Source organism: Mobula birostris, chromosome 13 (assembly GCF_030028105.1).
Source record: "Mobula birostris isolate sMobBir1 chromosome 13, sMobBir1.hap1, whole genome shotgun sequence".
Lineage (NCBI taxonomy): Eukaryota > Metazoa > Chordata > Chondrichthyes > Myliobatiformes > Myliobatidae > Mobula > Mobula birostris.
This window is the reverse complement of record NC_092382.1, coordinates 108456971-108484326: the sequence shown is the minus strand read 5'-3', so window position 1 is coordinate 108484326 and position 27356 is coordinate 108456971. Positions and strand designations below refer to the sequence as shown.

Below are 27356 nucleotides of genomic sequence, written 5' to 3'. Positions count from 1 at the left end.
TGTCTGACCCCGGGGGTGTGTGATGGGACGGTGTGGAGTGAGATTCACTCTGTGTCTGACCCCGGGAGTGTGTGATGGGACGGTGTAGAGGGAGATTCACTCTGTGTCTGACCCCGGGAGTGTGTGATGGGACGGTGTGGAGGGAGATTCACTCTGTGTCTGACCCCGGGAGTGTGTGATGGGACGGTTTGGAGGGAGATTCACTCTGTGTCTGACCCCGGGAGTGTGTGATGGGACGGTGTGGAGGGAGATTCACTCTGTGTCTGACCCCGGGAGTGTGTGATGGGACGGTGTGGAGGGAGATTCACTCTGTGTCTAACCCTGGGAGTGTGTGATGCGACGGTGTGGAATGTGATTCACTCTGTGTCTCTGACCCCGGGATTGTGTGATGGGACGGTGTGGAATGTGATTCACTCTGTGTCTGACCCCGGGAGTGTGTGATGGGACGGTGTGGAGGGAGATTCACTCTGTGTCTGACACCGGGAGTGTGTGATGGGACGGTGTGGAGGGAGATTCACTCTGTGACTGACCCCGGGAGTGTGCGATGGGACGGTGTGGAGGGAGATTCACTCTGTGTCTGACCCCGGGAGTGTGTGATGGAACGGTGTGGTGGGAGATTCACTCTGTGTCTGACCCCGGGAATGTGTGACTGAACGGTGTGGAGGGAGATTCACTCTGTGTCTGACCCCGGGAATGTGATGGGACGGTGTGGAAGGTGATTCACTCTGTGTCTGACCCCAGGAGTTTGTGTTGGGACGGTGTGGAATGTGATTCACTCTGTGTCTGACCCCGGGAGTGTGTGATGGAACGGTGTGGAGGGAGATTCACTGTGTGTCTGACCCCGGGAGTGTGTGATGGGACGGTGTGGAGGGAGATTCACTCTGTGTCTGACCCCGGGAGTGTGTGATGGGACGGTGTGGAGGGAGATTCACTCAGTGTGTCTGACCCCGGGAGTGTGTGATGGGACGGTGTGGAATGTGATTCACTCTGTGTCTGACCCCGGGAGTGTGTGATGGGACGGTGTGGAGGGAGATTCACTCTGTGTCTGACCCCGGGAGTGTGTGATGGGACGGTGTGGAGGGAGATTCACACTGTGACTGACCCCGGGAGTGTGTGATGGGACGGTGTGGAGGGAGATTCACTCTGTGTCTGACCCCGGGAGTGTGTGATGGGACGGTGTGGAGGGAGATTCACTCAGTGTCTGACCCCGGGAGTGTGTGATGGGACGGTGTGGAGGGAGATAAACTGTGTGTCTGACCCCGGGAGTGTGTGATGGGACGGTGTGGAGGGAATTCACTCTGTGTCTGACCCCGGGAGTGTGTGATGGGACAGTGGGGAAGGTGATTCACTGTGTGTCTGACCCCGGGAGTGTGTGATGGGACGGTGTGGAGGGAGATTCACTCTGTATCTGACCACGGGAGTGTGTGATGGGACTGTGTGGAGGGAGATTCACTCTGTGTCTGACCCCGGGAGTGTGTGACTGAACGGTGTGGAGGGAAATTCACTCTGTGTCTGACCCCGGGAGTGTGTGATGGGACGGTGTGGAGGGAGATTCACTCTGTGTCTGACCCCGGGAGTGTGTGATGGGACGGTGTGGAGGGAGATAAACTCTGTGTCTGACCCCGGGAGTGTGTGATGGGACGGTGTGGAGGGAGATTCACTCTGTGTCTGACCCCGGGAGTGTGTGACTGAACGGTGTGGAGGGAGTTTCACTCTGTGTCTGACCCCGGGAGTGTGTGATGGGACGGTGTGGAAGGTGTTTCACACTGTGTCTGACCCCAGGAGTTTGTGGTGGGACGGTGTGGAATGTGATTCACTGTGTGTCTGACCCCGGGAGTGTGTGATGGGACGGTGTGGAGGGAGATTCACTCTGTGTCTGACCACGGGAGTGTATGATGGGACGGTGTGGAGGGAGATTCACTCTGTGTCTGACCCCGTGAGTGTGTGACTGAACGGTGTGGAGGGAAATTCACTCAGTGTTTGACCCCGGGAGTGTGTGATGGGACGGTGTGGAAGGTGATTCACTCTGTGTCTGACCCCGGGAGTGTGTGATGGGACGGTGTGGAGGGAGATTCACTCTGTGTCTGACCCCGGGAGTGTGTGATGGGACGGTGTGGAGGGAGACTCATCCTGTGTCTGACCCCGGGAGTGTGTGATGGGACGGTGTGGAGGGTGATTCACTCTGTGTCTGACCTCAGGAGTGTGTCATGGGACGGTGTGGAGGGAGATTCACTCTGTGTCTGACCCCGGGAGTGTGTGATGGGACGGTGTGGAATGTGATTCACTCTGTGTCTCTGACCCCGGGAGTGTGTGAAGGGACGGTGTGGAATGTGATTCACTCTGTGTCTGAACCCGGGAGTGTGTGATGGGACGGTGTGGAGGGAGATTCACTCTGTGTCTGACCCCGGGAGTGTGTGATGGGACGGTTTGGAGGGAGATTCACTCTGTGTCTGACCCCGGGAGTGTGTGATGGGACGGTGTGGAGGGAGATTCACTCTGTGTCTGACCCCTGGAGTGTGTGATGGGACGGTGTGGAGGGAGATTCACTCTGTGTCTAACCCCGGGAGTGTGTGATGCGACGGTGTGGAGGGAGATTCACTCTGTGTCTGACCCCGGGAATGTGTGACTGAACGGTGTGGAGGGAGATTCACTCTGTGTCTGACCCCGGGAATGTGATGGGACGGTGTGGAAGGTGATTCACTCTGTGTCTGACCCCAGGAGTTTGTGTTGGGACGGTGTGGAATGTGATTCACTCTGTGTCTGACTACGGGAGTGTGTGATGGGACGGTGCGGAGGGAGATTCACTCTGTGTCTGACCCCGGGAGTGTGTGATGGGACGGTGCGGAGGGAGATTCACTCTGTGTCTGACCCCGGGAGCGTGTGATGGGACGGTGTGGAGGGAGATTCACTCTGTGTCTGACCCCGGGAGTGTGTGATGGGACGGTGTGGAGGGAGATTCACTCTGTGTCTGACCCCGGGAGTGTGTGATGGGACGGTGTGGAATGTGATTCACTCTGTGTCTGACCCCGGGAGTCTGTGATGGGACGGTGTGGAGGGAGATTCAGTCTGTGTCTGACCCCGGGATAGTGTGATGGGACGGTGTGGAGGGAGATTCACTCTGTGTCTCTGACCCCGGGAGTGTGTGATGGGACGGTGTGGAATGTGATTCACTCTGTGTCTGACCCCGGGAGTGTGTGATGGGACGGTGTGGAGGGAGATTCACTCTGTGTCTTACCCCGGGAGGGTGTGATGGGACGGTGTGGAGAGAGATTCACTCTGTGACTGACCCCGGGAGTGTGTGATGGGACGGTGTGGAGGGAGATTCACTCTGTGTCTGACCCCGGGGGTGTGTGATGGGACGGTGTGGAGTGAGATTCACTCTGTGTCTGACCCCGGGAGTGTGTGATGGGACGGTGTAGAGGGAGATTCACTCTGTGTCTGACCCCGGGAGTGTGTGATGGGACGGTGTGGAGGGAGATTCACTCTGTGTCTGACCCCGGGAGTGTGTGACTGAACGGTATGGAGGGAGATTCACTCTGTGTCTGACCCCGGGAGTGTGTGATGGGACGGTGTGGAAGGTGATTCACTCTGTGTCTGACCCCAGGAGTTTGTGGTGGGACGGTGTGGAAGGTGATACACTCTGTGTCTGACCACGGGAGTGTGTGATGGGACGGTGTGGAGGGAGATTCACTCTGTGTCTGACCCCGGGAGTGTGTGATGGGACGGTTTGGAGGGAGATTCACTCTGTGTCTGACCCCGGGAGTGTGTGATGGGACGGTGTGGAGGGAGATTCACTCTGTGTCTGACCCCGGGAGTGTGTGATGGGACGGTGTGGAGGGAGATTCACTCTGTGTCTAACCCTGGGAGTGTGTGATGCGACGGTGTGGAATGTGATTCACTCTGTGTCTCTGACCCCGGGATTGTGTGATGGGACGGTGTGGAAGGTGATTCACTCTGTGTCTGACCCCAGGAGTTTGTGTTGGGACGGTGTGGAATGTGATTCACTCTGTGTCTGACTCCGGGAGTGTGTGATGGGACGGTGCGGAGGGAGATTCACTCTGTGTCTGACCCCGGGAGTGTGTGATGGGACGGTGCGGAGGGAGATTCATTCTGTGTCTGACCCCGGGAGCGTGTGATGGGACGGTGTGGAGGGAGATTCACTCTGTGTCTGACCCCGGGAGTGTGTGATGGGACGGTGTGGAGGGAGATTCACTCTGTGTCTGACCCCGGGAGTGTGTGATGGGACGGTGTGGAATGTGATTCACTCTGTGTCTGACCCCGGGAGTGTGTGATGGGACGGTGTGGAGGGAGATTTACTCTGTGTCTGACCCCGGGAGTGTGTGATGGGACGGTGTGGAGGGAGATTCACTCTGTGTCTGACCCCGGGTGTGTGTGACTGAACGGTGTGGAGGGAGATTCACTCTGTGTCTGACCCCGGGAGTGTGTGATGGGACGGTGTGGAAGGTGATTAACTCTGTGTCTGACCCCAGGAGTTTGTGGTGGGACGGTGTGGAATGTGATTCACTCTGTGTCTGACCCCGGGAGTGTGTGATGGGACGGTGTTTAGGGAGATTCACTCTGTGTCTGACCCCGGGAGTGTGTGATGGGACGGTGTGGAGGGAGATTTACTCTGTGTCTGACCCCGGGAGTGTGCGACTGAACGGTGTGGAGGGAAATTCACTCTGTGTCTGACCCCGGGAGTGTGTGATGGGACGTCGTGGAAGGTGATTCACTCTGTGTCTGACCCCAGTAGTTTGTGGTGGGACGGTGTGGGATGTGATTCACTCTGTGTCTGACCCCGGGAGTGTGTGATGGGACGGTGTGGAAGGTGATTCACTCTGTGTCTGACGCCAGTAGTTTGTGGTGGGACGGTGTGGAATGTGATTCACTCTGTGTCTGACCCCGGGAGTGTGTGATGGGACGGTGTGGAGGGAGCCTCAGCCTGTTTCAACTTCTCTCTGTTCCGTCCCCAGCTGAACCTGATGTATCGTACGCGGAACTGAATGTCAAGACCCTCTCGGCGCCGCGGATCCGGACAGATGGAGGTCAGTTTTATCTTTGTTGGTTTGACCGTGTTCAGTTGATGTGTCCGATCCTGTCGAGAGTTCTCAGGGCAAAAGCACAGCTGACCCGAATGATTCCCTGTTTGAGCATCGGACGGAGGGAACGCGTGGGAGAGAGGATGGGTTGGGGGTGGTAATGTTTGAGTAAGGGGCGGAACTGAGGGAGCGCCATTGGTTAGTTTGAGGCGAGAGTGCTGTGGGAGGGTCGGTGAGGAGAGATAACATTGGATGTGCCGTGTGGAGAAAGGGGCAATGAAGAGCAAGCTCTCTTGGCGGGGGGTTGGGGGGCGGAGGGGTGGTGTTGAGGAGGCGGAGATGAGTGCACGCCGTGTTGGTGAGGAGGGACACAGTGGGAGAGACGGTGAGGGGGGAGCGCGGTCTAAAGCCTTAACCACTTTCTCCCTTTTCTTAACCCCACTCTCTTCTCCCTCTTTTTCCTTCTCTCCCTTCCCTCACCTCCTCCCACCCTCTCTTCTCCCCCGCTCTTTCCCTTTCTCCCCTCCTCTCTCCCTGTTTTAGCTGCTGTGTCCCACTGACCCATTTTCTTCACCCTCTCTCATTGCCCCGTCTCCCTCCCGTCTCTCCTCTATCAAAGTCACCGGCTTTCGCACTCTCGGTCTCCCCCTCGCGATCTTCCCGTCTCTCTTTGCTCACTCTCTCCCCCCGTCCACCCCTGCCGGCCTTCCCACCTCTCTCTGTCCCTAAATTTGCCGCTCATCTCCCCTTGCGCCTTCATTTCCTCTCTATCCAAGCCTCCATTCCTTTCCCCGACGCTCTCACCCTTCGCTCTTTCCTCTCTCTGTCAAAATCCCTTCCTCATCCCTCTCCCATTTTTCTCTTCCTCTCACTCACCCTTCTCAATCCCCCTTTCTTTCGCGCTCTCTCATACCTCTCTCTGTCATCTCATTGTTACCGACTCTCACCTCTCTCTCCCACTGTGTCTCCACCTTTCTCTCCACGTTCTCCCTCCCATTTTGTGTGTGCATCTTCGAAGGGTTCCGGCCCGAAACGTCGACCGATCTTTTCCGCGGATGCTGCCCGACCTGCTGAGTTCCTCCAGCGTGTTTTGAGTGTTGCATCGCCCCTATCGCTGTCTACCCCATACCGTCCATCGCTCTCCTCTTCTGCCTGCCCGTGTCTCTCCTCCGTCTCCCACCTTTCTCTTGCTGTCTAACCACCTGTCTCCCCCTCACTGGCACCTCTTCTTCTTTTTTCTCCCCCTCTCTTCTCTCTGTCTCCGACACCCGCCCCCATTTTCTACCGCTCTCACTCTCTTCCTAATCTGCCTGTCCGACTCTCTCTCCCCGCCGGTCTGAACGCCACCTACTCAGAGCTGAACTTTCGGAAAGAGGAACCCCGCATCGATGAGGGCGAAGATCCGCCCATTTCCTCGAGACCCGGCGGGTTGCCAACCACTGCACAAACAGGTCAGGGTTCGCAGGGATTACGTCATGTTGGAGTGATCACGTGTCATTCACCCAAGTGACCAAGTTTCTGATGCATCTGTTTCCTCTGTCAGCTCGTTTCCACAGACTGACCACCATCTGGGTAATAAAAGGTTATTACTCGGCTCCCCAGTTAAATCCCTGTCTGTAATATGCATCAATGACCTGGACGAAATTGTAAATGGGTGCGTTAGAAACATAGAAACGTAGAAAACACACGTCACAATACAGGCCCATCGGCCAAGAAAGCTGCGCCGAACATGTCCTTACCTCAGAACTACCTGGTTTACCCATAGCCCACTATTTTTCTAAGCTCCGTGTCGCCATCCACGAGTCTCTTAAAAGGCCCTATAGATTCCGCCTCCACCACCGCCGCCGGCACCACGCACTCACCACTCTCTGTGTAAAAAATGTACCCCGACATCTCCTCTGTACTTACTTCCAAGTACTTTAAATCTATGCCCTCTCGTGTTAGCCATTTCAGCCCTGGGGATAAGCCTCTGACTATCCACACGATCAATGGCTCTCATTAACTTGTACACCTTTGTCAAGTCACCACTCATCCTCCGCCCCTCCAAGGAGAAAAGGTTGTGTTCACTCAACCTATTCTCATAAAGCATGTCCCCAATCCAGGCAACGTCCTGTAACCTCTGCACCTTTTCTATTGTTTCCACGTCTTTCCTGTGGTGAGGCGACCAGAACTGAGCACAGTGCTCCAAGTGGGGTCAGACCAGAGTCTTATATAACTGTAACATTACCTCTCGGCTCTTAAATGTATATAAATAATCTGAATTAAATTGTAGATGCGTGCGTTGGTAGGTTTACAGATGATCCGCCGACAGGTGGTGCTGTGGAGAGCAGACAAGACTGGCAAATAATTCATTGGGACGTAGATCAGTTACGGATATGGTTTGGAGACCGGGAAGATGGAGCTTAACTCGGACAAACCTAAAATATTGCACCTTAGTAGGTCAAATGAAAGAAGTGACACACTGGCCAAGCCTGCACCCTAAGCAGTGTTGAAACATAGAAACAGAGAAACATAATAGAGACATTCTTGCCTTTAATAGCCGGGGCATTGAGTACAAATGTCAGGGAGTTATGTTGCAATTTTACCAAACTCACTATTTAGTGTGAATCAGGTGTTTTGTCTACAGTTCCGGTGACCACATTATCGGAAGGATGTCAGGGCGTTGGGTATCCCACCAGAGAGGTGTAACAGGACGCTGCTCGGATTCGATGCCATGTGTTACAACGAGAGGTCGGACACCTGGGTGGCTTTCTCTGGAGCGGAGGGGACTCAGGGGAGATCGGACTGATCTCTGGAACGCGTCAGACACCTGTCAGCCTTTCCCAAGTCACGGAATTTGGACTCTCATCGATGACGGCTGACAGTAGATGTAATTGAGAGAGGGAGGGGTGATCGTGCTGGAAGGACAGAGCACCGGATGATGGTTGGGAAGGAGCACTAGTGGTGGTCACGGTGGAATTCACACACACGCTGAATGGTCTCTCCACAGGTCCGCATAAACAGGAGTCGAAAGAGAACTTCGGAAATAGATCGCACCGTAAGATCTGCCTACTCTGCCTCGTTACCTGCGCCCTTATCGCGATAGTGGCCGGGCTCTCGATCTTTGGTGAGTCGAATGGGCTCCGGGTGGTGTCAGACCATAAATAAACAGAGTGGGATGAAATGTTTGCGCAAAAGTTCACAGTGACACAGAATCTCCCCTCACAGTGACGCCGCTGCGATCTTCACCGTGACAACGACACGTTCCTCACCGTGACACTGACACGACCCTCACTATGTCAGCGACACGCCCCTTACCGTGACACAGACGTTATCCTCAATGTAGCATAGAGAAGACCATTATCATTATTATAACAGTACCGGCACACGGTGCACGACAGTAGACTCACCATAAAACCGAAAAACCCCTCACTGTGACACCGACACCCCCAACACCGTGACACCGTCCAGCCCACACCATTACACCAACACCCCCCTCACCGTGACACTTATACACCCCACACCGTTACACTGACACTCCTCTCACAGGGACATCGTCACGACCCTCACTGTGACACCGACAGGCCCCCCACCGTGACATCGTCACGCCTTTCACCGTGTCACGGACACTCTACATCACTGTGACACCGACACTCCCTCACTCTGTGACTTCGACGCTCTCTTCACCTTGACACTTACACACCCCACACCGAAACACTGACACTCCGTTCACTGTGACACCAACACTACCCTCTCCGTCACCCTGATACACCGCTCACTGTGACACCCACACAGTCCTCACTGTAACACTGACGCACCCCTCTGCGTGACACCGACAAACCCTCTCTGTGACAGCAACACACCCATCACTGTGACATCGACACAACCCTCTCCGTGACACTGATACACCCCTCTGCGTGACAGCGCCACTCTCCACACCGTGACACAGTCAAGCCCCTCACTGTGATACCGATAGACCACTCACCTTGACACCGACAGGACTCTCATTGTGACACCAACATTCAACAAACTGTGTCATAGAGAGGCCTATCACTGTGACAGCCACACACCCCTCACTCTGACTCTGACACTCCCTATACCGTGTCACAGACAGGCCCTCACTGTGACACCGACAGGCCCCTCACTGTGACACCCACACACCCCTTACTGTAACACCCACACAGCCCTCACTGTGACACAGACACGCCCGTCACTATGACACCGACACGCACCTCAGTATGACCCCCACACCGTGAAAGCGACACTCCTCGGACCTTGTCACAGACACGCTTCTCACTGTGACACAGAATCTACCCTCATCTGACACAGACGCACAATTCACTGTGACACCGACACACCTCACACCGTGTCACTGACACACCCCTTACTATCACTCTCAGTATCACAGACTCGTCAGTCTCTGATCACCTCCAACCGAAACTACCGGAGACTTTGGGAACAACATCAGGAGATGAACAGGACCCAACGCCAATATCAACAGCAAGTCCATGAGCTGAACTCAACCCTTAAATCCAGGACATTTGAACACTCCCGCCTGGAACTCTCCCAGAGAAACTGTCTAAAGAATATTTCCACCCTCAACAACAACCTCTCCAATCTCGAAAACAACATTACCATCCTCAACTCCGAACTCTCAGAGCTGAATCAAACACACACCGATCTCCGCCATGAATGCAATCAGCTCGAAACAAAGTACAGAATCATCACCGAAACCAAAGATCAGATTTGCCAGTACCTCAACAGGAGAAGAGGTGAGACGACATCCCCCCGTAATCCTCCTCCTCATCACAGGGGGGGGGGGGGTTGAGAGAAGGGGAGGGAGGAAGTGGAGAGCTTCACTCCATCTCTTGCCCCGGGAGAGTGTGATGGGACAGTGTGGAGTGAATTTCATTCTGTGTCTGTTCCTGGGATGGTGTGATGGGATGGGGTGGAGGGAGCTTCAGTCTGTCTCTGACTGTAGAAAGTGTGATGGGGCAGTCTGGCGGGAGCGACATCTAGTGTCTGACCCCAGGAGTGTGTGACGGGACAGTCCGAAGGGAGCGACATCTAGTGTCTGACCCCGGGAGTGCGTGATGCGCATGTCGGACAGAACTTGATTCTGCGTCGGATCCTGACTGTGTGAAGAGATGATGCATAAGAGGCTTCACTCTGCGTTTGACATCAGATCTCTTTGGTAGCTCGGACGAAGCGGGCTTCGCTCTCTGTCTGATCCCAGAAGTGTGTGATGAGCCGGAGTGGAGGGAGCTTTACTCTGTGCCTGACCCCAGACGTGTGTGATGGGACGATGCGCTGGGAGATCCAATCTGTGTTTGACCAGGGGAGTGTGTGATGGGACGGTGTGGAGGGAGCCTGACTCTGTGTCTGACCTCGGGAGTGTGTGATGGGAAGGTGTGGAGGGAGGGTCACTCTGTGTCTGACCTCAGGAGTGTGTGATGGGACGGGGCGCTGTGAGATTCACTCTGTGTCTGACCTCGGGAGTGTGTGATGGGAAGGTGTGGAGGGAGATTCACTCTGTGTCTGACCCCGGGAGTGTGTGACGGGACGGTGTGGAGGGAGATTCACTCTGTGTCTGACCTCGGGAGTGTGTGATGGGAAGGTGTGGAGGGAGGGTCACTCTGTGTCTGACCCCGGGAGTGTGTGATGGGACGGTGCGCTGTGAGATTCACTCTGTGTCTGACCTCGGGAGTGTGTGATGGGAAGGTGTGGAGGGAGATTCACTCTGTGTCTGACCCCGGGAGTGTGTGACGGGACGGTGTGGAGGGAGATTCAGTCTGTGTCTGACCCCGGGAGTGTGTGATGGGACGGTGCGCTGTGAGATTCATTCTGTGTTTGACCGGGGGAGTGTGAAATGGGACGGTGTGGAGGGAGATTGACTTTTTCTTATCCGAGTCGGCGCAACGGGATTAATGGAGGAAGATTCATTGTTTCTTGTTCCTGAGTTTCAGAGCAAACGTGTCCCCTGTACTGGACCGAAGAGGAAGGCTGGTGTTATTTTATATCCATGTCCTTAAAATCTTATGATGGAGCGAGGGAACATTGTTCAAAATTTGATGCAAGGCTCCTCGAAATAAACTCAAACGTGGAAAAGGTATGTTTTACCGTGGGAAGAGATATCTACAATAAAGAACTCCCGGGGTGTGACGCACAGTGGAGTTTCCTTCACACCATCTCACCATACACTGCTGGTTTGAGACACAGGGTGAAGCTCCTTCCACAACGTCCCGTCACAAACTTCCGGGGACAGAGACAGTGAATTTCCCTCAACACTGTTGCATCAAACACGACTGGGATCAGAGACAAAGTGAAGCTCCCTACGCACCGTCCCGTCCACAGTCCCGTGGTCAGTCACCGAGAAGCTCACTCAACGCCGTTCCATCACACACTCCCGGGATTAGACACAGAGTGTATCTCTCTCCGCACCGTCTCATCACACACTCCCGGGGTCAGACACAGAGTGAATCTCCCTGCACACCGTCCCATCAGACACAGAGTGAATCTCGCTGTACACCGTCCCATCACACACTCCCGGGGTCAGACACAGAGTGAAGATCCCCCCGCACTTTCCCATCACTCACTCCTTGAGTCAAACACAGAGTGAATCTCCCTGAACACCATCCAATCACACACTCCCTGGGTCAGACACAGAGTGAATCTCTCTCTGCTCCTTCCCATCACAAACTTCCGGGGTCAGACACACAAAGTGAATCTCCCTCCGCACCGTCCCATCACACACTCCCGGGGTCAGGACTGGGTGATTTCCCCTCTGTACCGTCCCTTTACATGGACAGGCATTGAGAGAGACTGGTTCTAAACATTAATGAAGGGATTTAATTTCACAGAATTTTGTTTCCAATGATGTCACTCGATACACAGCGTACTGGATTGGAAAATGCGCAAACAGGTGAATTTGGACTGTTGCTGGTCTGTGATGTGGGAGTGGGTCACTGGTGTTAGTTTGTTGACTGACACAGCGTTGTCGGGAGAGGGCTGTGCAGTGAGATTAATTTGGGAACTGACTCGGGATTTTAGGAAAGAGCGGTGCAGTGGGATTCATACGGCGATGTATTCGGGGCTGTGGGGAGAGCAGGGTTTCATGGGATTAGTTCAGAGACTGACATGGGGCTGTGAGGACATGAGTCGGATTAGTTTGGCGACGGTCACCGGTTGTCTGCTGACTCTGTTGAAATTGTTTTAACCTCTGATAGGAACGTCGCCTCTTATCTTCTGTACAAGGTGAGCTATGGATGGGCCACCTGCAGTAAGTGCGACTCGTACGCATGGAGTTACGATTGCAAAGGGGAATACAGATTCATCTGCGAGAAGTCTGCATATTTATACCTGGATATTCCTGAGGAGATCCAAGGTCTCTGTCAATAGCCTGTCGGGCCGACTTCAATCAAGTGACTACACCCCACTTCTCCCCATTCAATCTACCCCACTCTGAAACCCTCATAATTTCATACCCTCTCACCCTCTCTGCCCCTCCCTGCTACCCTATTTTCCTCCTCTACTCGCATCCACATTGCCCCCACTAACCCCTCTCCCCATCTGAACTACTCTTCTCCCCTCCAGGCCCCGCTCTCTCCTTCTTTCCCCATTTATTCCCCCTTTCCACCCTTCTTCTCTCCCTGTCCTTCTTATTCCTAACTCATTCCGCTTCTTCCCCTTCCTCTCCACCTCCGACCCCATTTTCCGCCTCTCCTCTCTCGGTTCCCTCCACCCATCTCGCCTCAATTCTGTGAGCACTGGCCCTCAGTTCACCAACCCAGGGGGAAAAGATTGTGCACATTCACCCTATCTGTGCCTCTCCTGGCTTCATACTTACGCTCCAAGGAACAAAGTCCGATCCTTCTTGCCTTCTCTCCAGAACTCAGACCCTCGAGTCCCGGAAACATCCTCCTAAATCTCCCTCTGCACTCTTTCCAGCTCAGTGGCATCTTTCCTGCAGCGGGGCGACCAGAACTGAACATCGTACTCCCAGCGCGGCCTCACCGACCTTTTGTACAACCACAACGTGGCTTCAGCGCGGTGCAAAGATGTAAAAATCTCGAAAATTGGGAAAATTAATAAATACTGCAAAGTGGTGATTACCGAGAGAGTGTTAAAGTGTTCAGGGAGCGTTCGCAATCTGATGGCGGAGAGGAAAGAACTGTTTGTAAATTGTTGAGTTTCCCGGCTCCTGTACCCCTCCCCGATGGGACCGATGAGCACAGGGCATTTCCCGGCCGAAGAGGGTCCTCACTGATGGATGCGGTCTTCCCGAGGCATTCCTTCTTGAACATGTCCTCGATGGAGGGGACCGTTGTGCCCGTGATGGAGCTGGCTGAGTCTAGAACCTTCTATGGCCCATGGCGACCCTCTGCGTTGCAGCGTCCACACCAGGCAGCCATGCGACAAGCCAGAATGCTCGACACCGTAGATCCCTAGAAATGTGCGAGTCTGGTATGATGTTAAAACCACTATCTTCATTGGTAACTACATATAATGTAATAACTTTAACAAGATAAACAAAAGTTAACGGTGTTATGTGTAGATAAGTGTGTAATTATAACTATTGAGTTTGGGGGAAAAGGCTTAGAGTCTTCAGATGGAAAAGCAGGAATGTTCAGTAATCCACGAAATAAATTATGGGAGAGAGACATTTGTAATCCAAGGTAAAACGTAGAGAAAAGTTAAGTACAAAATATTCCACAGGGTTCACGCTGGTAAAACGAGATAACAGTCGCCGTAGGTCTTGTCCGACGTGTCTTTCCAAATGCACATAGGAATTATTACCGATAGTGACCTGTCACGGGAATATCGTTTTCCAGCGGTTACCACACAGCATATCCAGGCAACCTAAAATCCACTGCTATAGATCCTACGAAATGACAATCATACATTCATTGTGCACTGTGTGCCGATGTTTAAAACATCCTTCTGGGCACAGGAGATTTCCAAGCCTCAGCTGCGACAAGCTGAAGGTACCGGGGTCCCCACCCTTTCCCTCTCTCTATTACGACTGAAGGTCTCTCTCTCTCTCACTGTGTTTAATCTGCACAAACCACGGCAGCCAGTGACTGACGTCATAATCCCGCCTCCTTCAGGCGCTCTTAAAGCGATAAACACAGTCAATGAAACCTGGGGGTTCGTAACAACACCGACCCATAACACACTGATAGGGTTAGATAGAATGCGAAGCTCCCTCCACACCGTCCCATCACACTCTCCCGTGGTCAGACACAGAGTGAATCTCCCTCCGCACTGTACCATCACACACTCCCGGGGTCAGACACAGAGTGAAGCTCCCTCCACACCGTCCCATCACACTCTCCCGGGATCAGACACAGAGTGAATCTCCCTCCACACTGTCCCATCACACTCTCCCGTGGTCAGACACAGAGTGAATCTCCCTCCGCACGGTCCCATCACACTCTCCCGGGGACAGACACACAGTGAATCTCCCTCCACACTGTCCCATCACACAATCCCGGCGTCAGACACAAAGTTAATCTCCTCCACGCCATCCCATCACACACTACCGGGGTCAGATACAGGGTGAAACTTCCTCCACCCCGTCTCATCATACAGTCCCGCATTCAGACACAGAATGAAGCCTCCTCCAGACCATCCTTTTACACAATTTGGTGGTCAAACACAAAGGGTGCAGCTCCCTCCGCACTCTCCCTTCCCCCCACTTCTGTTGTAATAATCTGAGAGAGACTCCGTAAATTGTTTTCCATTTTCGCATTAATCAAGGGAATTTAATTTCACAGAGTGTTGTTAGCACGCTCATTTCATCCTTATCCACGCATACTGGATTGGAAAATGCGAAAAAGGGTAAGATTTGGACTGATCTGTTGGGTTAGAATTAGGGAACGACACAATACTGACGGGAGAAAATTGGATTAGTTTACGGACTGAAATATGTTTGTGGGAAGAAGTGGACCATCGGGATTGTTTGTAGACCGTACGAGGTCTCGGGAGAGGGTGGTACAATGGGAATATTTTGGGGAACGATACGTGTCTGTCGAGGAAGGGTAGGGCTGTGGGAATATCTTGAGGACTGGCAGGGACTCTGGGGAGGATCAGTACTCTGGGATTATTTTGCTGACTGACGCAGGGCTGTAGGAATGCAAGACGCAGCGGAATTAGTTTAGAGAGGGACACGAAGTTATGGGGAGATGGGTGGAACGTGGCACTGAACTGATTTGTGAGAAAACCGTTGGGCAGCTGGACTTCTTTGGCGCAGGTGTGACCTGTACCAAAACGACGAGTTGCACTTGAATCCTAGGGGGACCAATATCCTGGCGGGGAGATTTGCGAAGGCTACTGGGGAGACTTTAAGATAGAATGGTTAGGGGGTAGGAGGCGAATTGAAGAGACTAGGATAGAGGAGGTTAGTTCACAATTAGAGAAAACTAGTAGACAGTGTGTGAGGGAGGATAGACAGGGGAGAGCGAAGGGTAACACACAGACCGTAGGGGAGGAGGAACAAAAAGATAGCAAAGTTGTTTTGCACTATTAGGGATAAACTGAGAGTAACATGTGGAGAGTTTCTGAAATGCATCTATTTTAATGCTAGGAGCATTGTGAACAAGGTGGATAGTTTAGAGCTGGATTGATTCATGGAAATATGATGTTGTAGCTATTAGCGAAACATGTTGCAGAAGGGGTGTGATTGACAACTAAATATTCCTGGATTTCGTTGCTTCAGGTGTGATAGAATCGGAGGGACAAGAGGGGGAGGTGTTGCTTTGCTTGTCAGAGAAAATATTACAGCGGTTTTTTGGCACGATAGATTAGAGATCGAACATGATTTACTCGTCGGTAGCTACAAGATAGAAACTACAGGATAGAAACATGCACTGAGCTCATCTGCCTTTCGTACAATACTTTCAGCATTGAAACGCACTCAGCTCATAACATGAGACCCAGCAGGCTCAACCTTTTACTTCCTGACTTTGACTGAGATCTTAACAACATCTGTCCCAATAACCACTCCACTATCGGTTCTGGCATTCTGCTTTCATCCCTTTGGATCTGTAGATTAAACCGTTTCACTCTTCCTCTTATATGAAAACTTCCAGCTGAGTTATTGATTCCCGTCCAGTTCAGGTGTAAACTGAGAGAGTTGCTCAGGACAGAGAAAATGAAGGACTGCGCAATGTGGGGTGGTGTCACGTGGTCTCCGGGCAGGAGTATGTGCTGCCCCCCAGTGTTCGCTCGGCAGATAACAAGCTCTGTTATGGTCTTCTACGGATTTCAGTGGTAGTCAGTGGACCCAGAGCTGCAGGCTGCGTTGTCGTCTATTTTTATATATCCGCCCACAGAATCTCTTTTCTGTCCCGTAAAATGAACCCCCCATTTCGGAAACAACAGGAATTCTGCAGATGCTAGAAATTCAAGCAACACACATCAAAGTTGCTGGTGAACGCAGCGAATGTACCTCTTCCTGGAGATGCTGCCCGGCTGCTGCGTTCACCAGTAACTTTGATGTGTGTTCCCCCATCTCGGTTTCCCTGCCGTCCCACGTCCTGCAAGCAGAGCATTCAACTCTCCTTCCAGGGATGCCTACTGCTCTCATTGTGCAATTACAAAGAAAGAAACAATAAATAATCTAGAAACAAACCTACCAATGTTAGTCCCAGTCTTATTTTTATTTGTCCTTGCTCATGAATCCGTTTCACCAATTGGTTGTTGTTCAAAAAAAAAAAAAAAATCTCGAGGCGCTGCTTTTTCATGCACACACAGTGGCATGCAAAAATTTGGGCTTAATTAGTGAAAATTTCTGTTATTGTGAATATCTAACCGAGTAAAAGATGCCCTGATTTCCAAAAGGCATAAAGATAAAGATGACACATCTATTTAATATTTAAAGCAATATTACTTTTTTTTTATTTTCATCTTTTATAGCTTAAAAAGAACAAAAAAAAAAAAAAGAGGAAAAGGGCCCGAAGCTAAAGTTTGGGCATCCTGCATGGTCCGTACTTGTAACACCCCCTTTAGCAAGTATCACAGCATGTAAACGCTTTTTATTGCCAGCTAAAAGCCCTTCAATTCTTCTTCGGGGGATTTTCACCCATTCTTCCTTGCAAAAGGCTTCTAATTCTGTGACATTATCGGGCTATCTTGTATGCACCGCTCTTTTGAGGTCTATCCACTGATTTTCCATGATGTTTAGGTCAGGGGACTGTGAGGGCCATGGCAAAACCTCCAGCTTCCGCCTCTTGAGATAGTCCATTGTGGATTTTGAGGTGTGCTTAGGATCATTATCCTGTTTTAAGTTATCCTCTTTTCATCTTCAGCATTTTTATTGACAGTGTGATGTTTTCTTCCAGAATTTGCTAGTATTTAATTGAATTAATTCTTCCATCTACCAGTGAAATGTTCCGCGTGCCACTAGCTGCAACGGAGCCCAAAGCGTGATCGATCCACACTCGGGCTTAACAGTTGGAGAAGTGTTTTTTTCATGAATTTCTGCCCCCTTTCTTGCCAGAAATACCATTTTTTCCTGGCGGCCAAAAAGTTCTATTTTAAGGTCATCTGTCCACAGGACTGGTTTGCAAAATGCATCAGGCTTGTTAGATGATCCTGTGCAAACTTCTCACGCTGCATTTTGTGTTGACGACACAGATAAAGATTTTTACTGATAACGCTTCCATGAATGTCATATTTGTGCAGATGTCGCTGCACAGTAGAACAGTGCACCGCCAATCCCAAGTTTGCTAAACCTTTCTGAAGGTCTTTTGCAGGCAATCGGCGGTTTTGATTTGCCTTTCCAGCAATGCTACGAGCAGTTCTCCCAGATTTTTTTCTTGGTCTTCCAGATCTCAAATTTACCAGCACCGTTCCTGTTCAATGCCGTTTCTTAATTACATTACGAACTGAGGAAACGGCTACCTGAAAACGCTTTGATATCTTCCTACAGTCTTCTCCTGCTTTTCGGGCATCAATTATTTTAATTATCTGACAGCTAGGCAGGTGATTCGAGGAGCCAATGGCTCCTGATTGTTAGGGCAAGGTTTGAGGAATCAGTGTATTTATAAAGCTTTTAAACTTGCATAACCTGGACTTTACTGACGATGATTATGAACGATGATTAATTTGTGGGACCCCAGTTGTTTACATATATATTAATGACTTGCATGAGGGAATTAAATGCAGCATCTCCAAGTTTGCGGATGACACGAAGCTGGGTAGCAGTGTTAGCTGTGAAGAGGATGCTAAGAGGATGCAGAGTGACTTGGATAGGTTGGGTGAGTGGGCAAATTCATGGCAGATGCAATTTAATGTGGATAAATGTGAAGTTATCCACTTTGGTGGCAAACATAGGAAAACAGATTATTATCTGAGTGGTGGCCGATTAGGAAAAGGGGAGGTGCAACGAGACCTGGGTGTCATTATACACCAGTCATTGAAAGTGGGCATGCAGATATAGCAGCTGGTGAAAAGGGCAAATGGTATGCTGGCATTTATAGCGAGAGGATTCGAGTACAGGAGAAGGGAGGTACTACTGCAGTTGTACAAGGCCTTAGTGAGACCACACCTGGAGTATTGTGTGCAGTTTTGGTCCCCTAATCTGAGGAAAGACATCCTTGCCATAGAGGGAGTACAAAGAAGGTTCACCAGATTGATTCCTGGGATGGCAGGACTTTCATATGAAGAAAGACTGGATGAACTGGGCTTGTACTCGTTGGAATTTAGAAGATTGAGGGGGGATCTGATTGAAACGTATAAAATCCTAAAGAGATTGGACAGGCTAGATGCAGGAAGATTGTTCTCGATGTTGGGGAAGTCCAGAACGAGGGGTCACAGTTTGAGGATAATGGGGAAGCCTTTTAGGACCGCGATGAAGAAAAACTTCTTCACACAGGGAATGGTGAATCTGTGGAATTCTCTGCCACAGGAAACAGTTGAGGCCAGTTCATTGGCTATATTTAAGAGGGAGTTAGATATGGCCCTTGTGGCTACGGGGATCGGGGATATGGAGGGAAGGCTGGTGCAGGGTTCTGAGTTGGATGATCAGCCATGATCATAATAAATGGCGGTGCAGGCTCGAAGGGCCGAATGGCCTACTCCAGCACCTATTTTCTATGTTTCTATGTTTAATAAGCCATAGCGCTGACAAGCTAATTGAAGTATGAGACCTGGGTAAAAGTTATCTGAGAGCTCAGAACACTTGGGATGCTGAAATGTTTGCATGGTGCTCCTTTCATTTCGTTTACTCTAAAACTCCACAAAACAAAAATAATACACTAATCTTATTTAAAATGTTGAAAATAATGTTTCATCTTTGTCTTCATGACTTTTGGAGATTGGTTCATTTTCTACTCACTAAACTATTCACAGTAACACACATTTTTACAAGGGATGTCCAAACTTTTGCATTCCACTGCATTTGTCCAACTCCAGATCTCTTTTTGGAGGCAGTCCCGACGCCAAAATTATAAGAATCGATCACTCCATCAGACAGACACAGAGGGAACTCCCTCCATACCATCCCATCGCACATTCCCCAAATCATAGAGTGGAACTCCCTCCGCAGCGTCTCGTCACACACTCCCGGGATCAGACACACAGTGAAGCTCCCTCCACACCGTTTCATCAGACATTGCATGCTACAGACACAGAGTGAAACTCTGCTTCACCGTCCCCTCACACAGTCGTTGTTCAGACATAACCCTCAGCCAGAGCGTGGGCAATCTGCGGAATTGAAAGTCTCAGGCAGCCGTGGAGGTCCGGGCATTTGGGGATATTTAAGGCAGAGTTTTAAAGATTCTTGATGAGTCAGGGCAGGAAAGGAGACAGGGAGAAGGCGGGAGATTTGGGGCTGAGAAGGAAATGGATCAGCCGTGAAAAAATCGCGACTGGACTCAATGGCCTAATTCTGCTCCTACGTCGCATCGACTTATCTGAAGTTCCTGGGTTCCTGGCTGTCAGCAACTCAGACGATGTAGAGTGGGCCGAACACGTTCATGCAAACACGAATGTATCCGACAGTACAGGACAAGCATGCAGGTTTCCGCAATTCCTTTTCCCAGAGTTTGGTGAAGTCTCATTATTTTTGAGACTCAGACTTACAATTATTCCCTGCCACATTCCTGCAGGGGAAGTCTGTACTTAAAGGCCTCTTGCTGAGCACTCGGTGCTAAACCGCAAGAGTTACGTTTACAGTCTTACTGTCTGTGATGTCTTTCCATTGGCCTCGTGCCGCCGAGTTTATTTCGAGTCGATGCATGTGTTAATTCCAGACGTTACTAGTAAGTCTATCGTTAAAGGACTCTAGCTGAGCACTCAGTGCTCAATCGTAAGAGTTACGTTTCCAGTCCTACTGTTTGTGATGCCGTCCGATTCATTCCTTGCTGTCTCCTTTATTTCGAGTTAGAGTTAATTCCAGACCTCACTCTGCATTTGAGTACAACAGCATCCATAGCTGTCTCGTTACAGAAGGGATCACAGCTTTAGGAGTGTGAGCAGATGTGGGGTCTCATTGACGATGAGGAAATTTCAATGGATGTACGTTGGAGATCATTCTGTCTTGTCGGATCGCCTCCTGGTGTGGAGGCTGAAACGCACAGAATCGAAAGAGGCTCCGGAGGATTCCTAGCTCAGCCAACACTCTGGCAGTCTCACCCCTCCCCACAACCGTGGACAGTTTCGTAAGGCGATGCCTCGAGAAGGCCGCATCCATCACTCTGGACCCCCACCACCCCGGAGAAGCCCTCTGCCCGTTACTAATATCAAGGAGGAGTCACAGGAGCCTGAACACCCACACACTACGATTCAGGAGCAGCTCCTTCCTCTGAGCCGTCACATATTTGAATACATGAGCACCAAAATCGACATTTTTGCTACATTTATTAATATGTTGCATTACACATTACTTGCCATATTTGACTGAATGAGCGACATGTTTGCGGTATTTATTAATATTTGTAATTTACATTATTTTAACATATTTGCACCGCACTGATACTGCAAAAGAAAAAAAAAATCCAGGCCGTATAAGTTTCAGATAATAAATGAAATAGCGATTCCGGTGGGAAACTTACGATACGAGTGGGCAGGGCACTTGTCACGCTGGCCTTCACCAGTCAGGGCACTGAGTACAGGAGCCGGGAGGTCACATTGCAGTGTACAAGACGACGGTGAGGCGGCACACAGTTCTGGTCGCCCTACTCCAGGAAAATGCCTGAGAGATGGAAAGACTCCAGAGTGAGATTTACGGCGATATTTCAGGGACTTGGGGGACTGAGTCATGGAGAGAGGGAGGGAAGGGTGGTACTTTATTCCCGGGAGCGTAGTTGTAATTTTACAGAGTTGCATAAACCCAAGACGGGCAGAGACAGAGTGCAGGCGCACAGACTTTTTTACCCTGGGTCGGGGTATCGAAAACCAGACGGCTCAGGGTGGAAGTGAGAGTGGGTGAACAGGAGAAAGAAAAACTGATCTGGGAGGCGGAGGGTGTGCACAGAACGGGGAGGGGGAGAGAGAGAATTGGGTAGAGGGGTGCAGAAACAGGGAGAGAGGGTAAAGAATTGGGTAGCGGGAGCGGCGAAAGAGCGGGCGAAGAAATTGCGAGAGAGTGCCGAGAGAGAGAGAGAGAAAGAGAGAGAGCAAGCGTAACTGGGGAAGAGCGGGGCGGGGTGGGGAAATGATGAGAAATAAGTGGATAGATGGGTAGAGAGGTTTCACGGTGTCTGAGAATGGGAGTGCACAATGAGTGGGAGGATAGGGTAGGAGGGAGCGGCAGTGAGGGTGGGGAGGGAATTTCGGATGATGGATGGAGGGAGAGTGGAAGAGAGAGAAGGAGGAAAACAGGGGGTAGTCCCGTGACTCATGAAGCCCCCACTGCTTGTTGGCACAGATCCTGGATGTTTTCAGGATTAGCTGGGTATAAAGGTGTAGACTTCTCGCAGATGAAACGACGATCACGATGGCAAGGGTAGTTCCTTCCTCTCCGTTGGCACTGAATGCAGACGGGTGTTCCAGAGGACACGTAGTACAGCAAACCAGAGCCCACTTTTCTATCAATGAAGGTTAAAAAATTTCAACACAGACAAAACAGCGCAGCAGTAAACCGCAGACCTTCGCGAAACTAATCTCGTTAAACAGCGCTCTCCTCACAGCCCTGAGACCGTCCCCAAACTAATCACACTGACCCAATCAGTCCGGACAGCCCTGTGTCAGTCTCCAAACTAATGTTACAACACCGCGGACTCCTCACAGCCTGCGTTCCGTCGCCAGACTAATCCCACTGACCCACTTTCTCTTCACAGTGCTGTATCAGTCCCCATACGAATCCAGCAGACGAAATCTACCTTGCCCCCAAATCTATTTCCGTCCCCAAACAAATCCCCCTGTCCAACCCTCTCCACACAGCCTTATGACAGTCCCGAAATGAACCCCTAGGGCCTGCTTTCTTCCCGCAAAACTTTGGCGTTTCCCAAATTAATCCCATGGACCCTTCCTCTCCTAACAGCTTCGTGTCAGCATCCAAACTAATCCCACTGCACCGCCCTCAACCCACAGACACGGGTCCGTCGCAAAATTTGTACCACTGACAAACCCTCTCCCAAAGCCCTGCTTTAGTCCACAAACGAATCCCACTGACCCACTCTTTGCACACAGTCTCCAGACTCATTCAATTGTCCCACTCTCTCCCCTCAGATCTCTGTCAGTCCCTAAAGTAATCCCGCTGCCCAACTGTTCTTTCACAAATCAGCTCAGTCCCAAGTTTCCTCCATCTCCCCATAATTTCGTGTCACTCTCGAAATTAATTCCGGTGCATCTCGCACTCCCCACAGCCCTGCGTCAGTCAGCAAAATAATGCCAGGGTACTGATCTCTCCCTAGAGTTCCTGCCAGTCCTCAAGATGTCCCCAGTGCCCTACCCTTCCTCGACAGACACGAGTCATTCCCCAAAATATTCCCATTGTGCCTCCCTCACCTGACAACCTCGGACAGACTTCAAACAATCCCAGTGGCACCGCTTCTTCCCACAAACCTATTTCAGCCCGTAAACTGATCCAATTTTCTCCCGTCAGTACCGTGTCATCCCCAAACTCTCACCCCGCAGATCAGTCCAAATCTTACCCTCTTTCGCATTTTCCAATCCAGTATACAGGGATATGGGAGGCAAGAGCGCGGAAAACAAAACTCTGTGAAATTAAATTCATTTGATTAATGCCTAGAATAGGAAACTATTTACGGAGCCTCTCTTGGATTATTACAACAGGAGTGTGTGAAGGGAGACTGCGGAGGGAGATTCACTCTGTGTCTGACCCCGGTAATGTGTGATGGGAAGGTGCGCAGGCGGCTTCATTCTGTGTCTGACCCCGGGAGTGTGCGATGAGACGGAGTGGAGGGAGGTTCACTCTGTGTATGACCCCGGGAGTGTGCGATGAGACGGAGTGGAGGAAGCTTCACTATTTACAGGGACCACCACTGTTCTTCTCATCCTGGTAAACGTTGGGAGCTGTGTGAATATCTCTTCTCGTGCTGTGACACTTACCGCTTCTTCCTGTGAATTGATTTCGAGAAGCCTTGAATCAAAGTTTGAACACTCTTGCCTAGCTCCAACGTAAGATGTTTCAAACGTGGAGAAGAAATAACACCGTCTTCATGTCTGAACCAATCCTTCGAACATTTTTCCACTGAAAAGCAGGAATAAAGACAAATCAATCTCCATCCACACCGTCCCATCACACACTCCCGGGGTCACACACAGAGGGAATCTCCCTCCATACTGCCCCATCACACATTCCCGGGGTCAGACACAGAGTGAATCCCCCTCCGCACCGGCCCATCACACACTCCCTTGTTCAGTCACAGAGTGAATCTCCCTCGACATCGGCCCATCACACATTCCTGGGGTCAGACACCGGGTGACTCTCCCTCAACACAGACCCGTCACACAGAGGTCAGACGCAGAGCGACGCACCCACCATGCCGTCTTATCACACACTTCCATGGTCAGATATACAGAACAAAAATCCTTCCACTCTCTTTTATCACACACACCCAGGGTCCTATTTATTGGTCTATCTCTTTGACGAATCTGTGATATGAGAGAGGCGGTGAAGGATGTTCATAGTTAACCCTGATGCATCAGTCATCGTCACGGTGCGGTTTTTGGTTTATCTGTGTTACCCTGAGGTACTGTGCGGTTCATGTTGAGAAGGGTGTAGTGTTACGGTGAGTGGTGTGTCCGTGTCACGTTGACGATTGTTACAGAGAGACGGTGTGTTTGATTCGTGTCACAGTGCGAGGCGTACCACGGTTTGGGACGTGTCGATGTCCATGTGACAGGTGTGCTGGTATCACAGGCAGTGATGTCAGTGCCACTGTGAGTTGCGAGTCGGCCTCAGTGGTACAGTGATGATTCATTCAGTGTCACAGTGCGGTAAATGTAGGTTTTGTTTTGAGGGGCGTGTCTGTGACACTGTGATAGATGTTTCTGTGTCCTGATGAGATGTGTACCGGGTCTCGGTGAGATGTACCTGGATGTTACGTTGAGGGATATATTGGGATCTCAGTGAGGAGTTTGTCGTGATCGCTGTGAGTGGAGTGCGTGTGTGTGTGTGTGTGTGTGTCTGTGTGTGTATGTGTGTGTGTGTTTGTGTGTGTTCCTTTCTCTGTTTCTTACCCCCAATTCTCCCCCTTTATCTTCCTCCCTCCCCCCCCCCTCTCTCTCTCTCTCTCTCTCTCTCTCTCTCTCTCTCTCTCTCTCTCTCTCTCTCTCTATCTCTCGCATGAGGAGGTGGTGAGAAGGCGATGATGTTGCCTCACCTCTGTTACTGGTCAGGAATTGGCAGATTTGAACCTTGGTTCCGCTGACAGTTCTGAGCTTCCTTTCGAAGATGGAGATGTGGTTGTTGAGGACAGAAAGATTCTGGAGACAGGCGCCATGGGAGAGATTCAGACGGGAGTTCTCGGATGTCTTGGATTCAAGTCTTAACTTCAGCTCATGGACCTGATGTCGATATTGGATCTGTGTCCTCTTCATCTCCTGATACTGCTCCCAAAGTAGCTGGTAATCTCGGTAGGAGGTGATCTGAGACTGATGAATCTGTGACACTGAGAGAGATGTTGAAGGACGGTTAGAGTTTACACTGACCCGTGAGTCGGCGTCACGGTGCTGGGCGGGACGCAGTGGTGGTGTGTCAGTGACACGGTGCGGTGCTGTTCATGTCCAGCAGCGTATAAGTGTCACGGTGACGAGTGTTGCAGTGAAAGTGTGTTACTTTCGTGTCACAGCGAGAGGCGTGATTCAATCGCGGTGGAGATCGTGTATATATCATAGTTGCAGGTGTGTTGGACTTACAGCGAGGGACGTCTGCGCTACCGTGACGTGCGTGTCTGTGTCACACTGACCGGCACGTCAGTGTCCCGATAAGAGTTTTGTTGGCGTTACGATGGGGGCTGTGTAAGTATCACGGTGACTCTCACAGTGGGGGACTTGTCCGTGTTGCGGTGAGAGACGTGTCGGTGTCACTGTGACGTGTGTTTCGGTATCGCCTTGAGAAGTGAGTCAGTCAGGGGCATGTCGATGTCACAGTGAGGGTTACGTTGCTATCACTGTGAGTGCTATGTCTGTGTCACGGTGAGGGCCGTAAGCGTGTCGGGTACAGGGGCGTGCCCGTGTTACGGTGACAGGATCGTTGCTGTTAAGGTGAATGGCGTGTCGGTGTCAGGATGAGTCCTGATTGTGTAACGGTAACGGCCGTGTCATTGTCACGATTCGAGGTGTGTCAGGTTTCCGGCGAGAGGTGCTTCGGTGTTACGGTGAGGGGTGTGTCTGTGTTACGTTCAGGGGCGTGTCGTCATCACTGTGAGACTTTACGCTAACATGTTATTGCACTCTGCTTGTTTACTGCCGGACTCCACCCGGAGCCCGTTCGACTCACCGTAGATCAAGAGCCCGGTCACTATCGCGACAAGAATGGTCGTAACGGGGCAGAGTAGGCAGATATTAAGGTACGATCTATTTCCGATGTTCTCTTTCGGCTGCTGTTTATGCGTACCTGTAAAGAGACCATTCAGCGTGTGCGTGAATTCAGCCGTCTCCCCCAGTGGTACTTCCTTCCAGCCACCATCCGCACTCTCTCCTTCCACCACGATCAACCCCTCCCTCTCTCACTCCCATCTACTTTTATCCGTCATTGCTGTGAGTTCAAATTCCTTGTCTCGGTAATTGCTGAAAGCGTCTGCCTGATTCTATAGATTTTCGTTTCTCTCTCTAAGGTAATCCATGAAGTTACAGTCGTGGATCTTGACTATGGGAACATAATTTTGACTTTTGACTAGGTCCCGCAGGGAGATTTATCCAGAGGATTATGATATATGGGATCCACGGGGGTATTTGCCGTTTCGATTCAGAGTTTATTAGTCTTCACAGTTGTATTATTCTTTGCCCGCTTTGTTGTTGTTTTTTTGTTCCAGACATATGATGTATAGACGTTGGAAACATATATTCCTCAATAGACTCATCTGATCCTTGCTTCCTAAACCTCATGTATGCTGCCTTCCAGCTGACTAGATTTTCCACCTCACTGGTCACCCATGGTTCCTTCACCCTACCATTCTTTATGTTCGTCACCGGGACAATGGTATCCCTAAAATCCCGCAAGAAACCTCTAAACATCGACCACATGTCCATAGTACATTTCCCTGCAAAAGCATCATCCCAATTCACACCCACAAGTTCCAGGTTTATAGCCTCATAATTTGCCTTTCCCCAATTAAAAAAATGTCCCGTCCTCTCTGATTCTATCCTTTTCCAAATAATGCTAAAGGCCAGGGAGCGGTGGTCACTGTCCCCCAGACGCTCACCCACTGAGAGATCTGTGACCTGACCCGGTTCATTACCTAGTACTAAGTCTAGTCTGGTATTCCCCCTGGTCGGCCTGTCCACATACTGTGACAGGAATCACTCTTGGACACACTTAACAAACTCTGCCCCATCTAAACCCTTGGAACTAATCAGGTGCCAATCAATATTAGGGAAGTTAAAGTCACCCATGATAACAACCCTGTTATTTTTGCAGCTTTCCAAAATCTGCCCCCCAATCTGCTCCGCTGTACCTCTGCTGCTACCAGGGGGCCTATAGAATACCCCCAGTAGAATAACTGCTCCCTTTCTGTTCCTGACTTCCACACATATTGACTCAAAAGAGAATCTTGCTACATTGACCACACTTTCTGTATCTGTAATACTATCTCTGACCAGTAATGCCGCCCCTCCTCCCCTTTTTCCGCCCTCTCTATCCCTTTCAAAGCACTGAAATCCAGGAATATTGAGAATCCATTCCTGCCCTGGTGCCAGCCAAGTTTC

The 27356-nt window shown here is 50.9% G+C and overlaps 1 protein-coding gene and 1 long non-coding RNA gene across 3 annotated transcripts in view; one reads left to right on the top strand and one right to left on the bottom strand.

Moving 5' to 3' along the window:
- Window positions 1-13213, top strand: part of LOC140207310 (uncharacterized) — a 54430-nt gene extending 41217 nt beyond the window's left edge. The window contains exons 5-11 of one of the 2 annotated variants that reach the window (XM_072275813.1): window positions 4974-5045; window positions 6395-6490; window positions 8029-8145; window positions 9419-9790; window positions 10985-11127; window positions 11879-11940; window positions 12245-13213. In XM_072275813.1, the coding sequence (XP_072131914.1) occupies window positions 4974-5045; window positions 6395-6490; window positions 8029-8145; window positions 9419-9790; window positions 10985-11127; window positions 11879-11940; window positions 12245-12416 (1034 nt within the window). In that variant the 3' untranslated portion in view covers window positions 12417-13213. The remainder of the gene's footprint in view (window positions 1-4973; window positions 5046-6394; window positions 6491-8028; window positions 8146-9418; window positions 9791-10984; window positions 11128-11878; window positions 11941-12244) is intronic. The other variant, XM_072275814.1, reaches the window with a different exon arrangement.
- An 8631-nt stretch (window positions 13214-21844) lies between these two features.
- LOC140207324 (uncharacterized) lies at window positions 21845-24870 on the bottom strand. The gene is made up of 4 exons (XR_011888553.1): window positions 24812-24870; window positions 23535-23676; window positions 23117-23181; window positions 21845-22048 (listed from the first exon to the last, which is right to left on the bottom strand). It is a non-coding gene; the product is annotated as an uncharacterized lncRNA (long non-coding RNA).
- Between the last annotated feature and the right edge of the window lie 2486 nt (window positions 24871-27356).